Consider the following 3,783-nt stretch of genomic DNA (forward strand, 5'->3'; position numbering starts at 1 on the left):
GGGCGGAGCTGAGGGGGGCGCGGCCGCCATGCCCGGCCCTGAGGGAGCTGAGGGGGCGTTGCCGGGATCGTAACGGGCTTCCACGGAATTACAGTGATTGAGGTTGGAAGGGACCCCTGGAGATCATCCAGTGACACAGGAACGCGTCCAGGTGGGTTTGGAGTGTCTCCAGAGAGGGAGATTCCACGCTTTCCCTAGGCAGCTGTTCCAGGGCTCTGCCACCCTCCGTAGAAAGTAGTTCTGCCCCATGTTGAGGTGGAACTTGTGTTTTAGTTTATGTCCATTGCTCTGTGTCCTGTCACTTGAAAAGAGTCTGGCAACATCCTCTGACTCTCCTTGGAGATACTTGTGTGGATTGATATTTGTAGGGGTTGATGGGTATTTGTATGGATTGATGGATCCATACAAATGGTTGGATCCTCTCAGCCTTCCCTTCTCCAGACTGACCAGGGCCAGCTCTCCCAGTCTCTCCGTAACAGAGATGCTCCAGTCCTTTAATCATCTTTGTGGCCTCCACTGGACCCTCTCCAGCAGCTCCTTGTCTTTCCCAAGCACCCTCAACCACTTCTCGTGTGGTTCACTGCCTTCCCCTGTTGCTGTGGCAATGCCCTTGGCTGGGGATATCCAGGATAACTCCTGTTTCCCTTTGGGATTGTTGGCAGTGAGGATGTTCTTGCAGTGCTGTATCTCAGGTCTGAGTCTGGACCTGAGTCCAGCCCTTTCCATGTCCCCCACTGAGCCCACACCACCCCAAAAGCCTGCTGTGAATGTAGAAGTGATATGAGCACTCAGGTGTCTGGGGGCGGGCGGGGGTGAAGAGGATGTTGCAAGGGAAAAGTTGAGGGTCTCTGTGCCTCAACCTGCAAATCCCAGTGCTTCCACCCTGGACTAACCAGTCTGAGAGCCAGGTAAGAGCAGCCCCAGCATTTGGTGAGTCACAAGGAGCCAGGGCTCACCTGGCAGGATCTGCAGAGATTTGTGTGGGGCGCAGGAACTGCTGAATAATGGAAATAATGTCATGGGGAAAGACTTTGGCGCTTTCTAAAATGGGGCTGCAGCAAAGTAGTGTCTAGAGCTGCAGTGTCCAAGTAGTTTTGCAGGTTGGCTTGGAGTTTGCTGTGGCTCACACCCTGATTGAACCCAGGGCTGAAGGCACCAGCAGGTGAAGGAGAAGGACTCTGTCTGGTTAGATATTTAAGAAAATAATCCTGACATAACTTTCTGAAGACACAGTGTCACCCAATGTAGGTCCTGCTTCTCCTTGGGACTGGTGGCAGTAAGGATGCTCTTGCATTGCTGTATCTCAGGGAGAAGCAGGTCTGAGGGTTCTGGAGAGAAAAACTGGAAAAAATATTTTTTACTTCCTGTGAAATTTCAATATTTAACCTGTGTTTACACTTCCAAGTCCAGCTGAAAAGCTCCTGTCTTTCGAGTGCAGGTGTCTCTTGCTCCCAGCAGCTTCCCAGGTCTGGAAGAGCCCCCCCATAAAATTCACAACACAAGTAAGGGGTTAGAAAATTTTATTTACTTTTTTGGTAACAGGAACTGCTCATTTACCAGGAAGGATGATGCCATCATACTGTGAGAAAAGAAAAACAAAGAACCAAGTGAGGCAGGAGGAGGGGAAAGGGATTCAGCAGGAGCAGGCTGGAGCCCTCCCTGTGCAGGGTATGACCCGTGTAGGTCCAGGCAGAGTAAAGAGCCTCCAGACAGACCATCCATCCTTTCCACCTCTGAAAAACTATCAGCAGTCCCCACCCCTGAGACTTCCAACCCAGCTTTCAGCAGCTCCCCTTCAGGATCCAATTATTCGTTATATGGCCCCAAGGATTTATTTGGATTGCTCCAAACTCCAAGCCTGGCAGCTGAGCTGGGAGCAGGGTCAGAGCAACAAATCCTAACCCTGCCCCATCACTCATGATCCACGTACTTGTAACACCTCCAAAAACCTTTTCCACTGCTTCCAGCTCTCCTGCAAGAGCTGCTCTTTCAGTTCACCACACACACAAATAAAAAAGCACGAACAGCACCTCGTGCTCAAATGCAGCTTCTACTGCTCTGGGGCAGTAAAAATCTGCGATTTAAGCACTGATCAAGATCTTCCCCTGCCCAGCAACTTGCTGCAGCCCTTCCACAAAGCATTTTGCTGACTCTTGCTTGGGAATCCTTGGGATGGGAAAATAAAGAGGGCCTTTACCTTTTGCTGAAACCAGCGCATGGCTTCCTCCTTCCCAATTCTGTGCTTGGCCCCGATGTTGCCAGTCCTGCGTTTCTTGTCAGCAATGCTGAAGCCTGGCCTGCCCAGCACCTGCAGGAGGAGGCCAACAGCACTGCTTCACCCCCTGTATTTATTGATTTTCTTAAATTAAACCTTTCTCTAGGAGGGGAGCCTGGAAGTTCCACAGTGCTGCTGCTCTTTCCCTCCCCAAACCCAGCCCAGCTATTTCTGTGTCATCCCAAAGCAACAGTATTTGCTTCTGAAGAGGCTTTTGGGAGGCTCTCCACAAATCAAGGATTTTACAGCAGGCCTGGGAACCTCAGATTAGAACCAAGGTTACCTTCCAGCACTCGGCAGCAAGTTCCATGGGAAGGCAGCTATCCTTCCAGAGCTTTCCCACGAGCCCAGCTGCTGCACGGAAGCAGGGAACACTCACCACGTAGAAGTCCAGGCCGTAGATACCGATGCTGGGATCGTATTTAATGCCCAGATCGATGTGTTCCTGGATTCCAAAGCCAAAGTTCCCGGTGTCTGAGAAGTTGTTTTTCCTCAACTCGTATTCTCTCACCTGAAACATTGGTTGTTGGTCACTATTCTGTTACTGACTGAGAGTAACAAATCCTGGGAGTAACAAGTAACGTGTTCTGCCAGCTGCTACCAGACCCCCAACCCGCTCACATGCTACTAAATCTTCATCCCTGAGATTTTCCTCCCTCAGGCTGCTCAGAAATCCCAGCAGCAAAGACAAATTCCCTCCCAAAATGAGCTCATAAATAAGGATGAAACAGCACCCAAAGAAACTGAACATTCCCTGTATCAGACTGTATCCACGACTGACTTGCATCCAGATCAGGTGCAGCATTTTGGAACACACATCTCTTCACTAGGAACAGGGAGGTTTTGTTCTTCCACAAACCAAAGATCCAGCCCAAATTCTCACCTTCAACCCCTTCTCCAGGATCTCCTCTGCCTTGGCCCCGCGCACCGTGCAGTGAACAGCGATCTTCTCGTTCCTCCTGATCCCAAAGGACCTCACCGTGTACCGGGCTGTGGGCAGCAACAACCGCACTCAGGGAACAGCCAGAGAATTCCCACCCGGGGGGTTCAGAGCTCCGTACCACCAAAAAAATTAAAGGGAATTAAAAAGAGCCAAGGCGGCCTCTCTTTGGGGATGTTGGCAGAGCAGCAGCAGAGTCTGGAGACAGAATGGACCTGACGCAACCACCCGCCAGCCCCTGATTATTTAAAACCCTCAGTTCTCCAGCAGGACCCACATCAGAGCGGCCCTTCCCACACCGGAGCCCCTTCCTGGGAGCTGCGCTGCCCCTGCACCCTCCGCACGCCCAAGAGAGGGAGGAAACCAAGAGAAACAACCAGGAAGAGCCAAGAAAACCACCAGGAACAAACTGTTGCTGCCCCTCACCTTTGGAGAACACGGGGGTCTGGCCCGTGAGCTGCTCCAGCACTTTGGCGGCGCGGGTCAGCCGGTCCCCGCTCTCCCCGACGCAGATGTTGAGGCAGAGTTTGCGGATCCGCAGCTCCCGCATCGGGTTCTCCTTCTCACC

General features: G+C 52.0%; 1 protein-coding gene across 1 annotated transcript; it reads right to left on the reverse strand.

The window, feature by feature from the left end:
* Positions 1-1,503: 1,503 nt before the first annotated feature.
* Positions 1,504-3,777, reverse strand: RPL11 (ribosomal protein L11). The gene is made up of 5 exons (XM_018081208.2): positions 3,642-3,777; positions 3,159-3,265; positions 2,655-2,786; positions 2,198-2,308; positions 1,504-1,579 (listed from the first exon to the last, which is right to left on the reverse strand). Exons 1-5 carry the CDS (start codon positions 3,763-3,765, stop codon positions 1,550-1,552), a joined length of 504 nt encoding a protein of 167 aa, XP_017936697.2. The 5' UTR covers positions 3,766-3,777; the 3' UTR covers positions 1,504-1,549.
* Between the last annotated feature and the right edge of the window lie 6 nt (positions 3,778-3,783).

This window comes from Manacus vitellinus, unplaced genomic scaffold (assembly GCF_001715985.3).
Source record: "Manacus vitellinus isolate BGI_N305 unplaced genomic scaffold, ASM171598v3 scaffold_52_pilon, whole genome shotgun sequence".
NCBI lineage: Eukaryota > Metazoa > Chordata > Aves > Passeriformes > Pipridae > Manacus > Manacus vitellinus.

Bases quoted from the DNA above. Each gene is read 5' to 3' on its own strand.
- RPL11 (XM_018081208.2), bottom strand. From the start codon at position 3,765: ATGCGGGAGCTGCGGATCCGCAAACTCTGCCTCAACATCTGCGTCGGG. The intron at 2,787-3,158 runs GTGAGAATTTGG...CCAATGTTTCAG, and splicing joins TCCTGGAGAAGGGGTTGAAG to GTGAGAGAATACGAGTTGAG. The intron at 1,580-2,197 runs GTAAAGGCCCTC...CTTTTCTCACAG, and splicing joins TGCGCTGGTTTCAGCAAAAG to TATGATGGCATCATCCTTCC.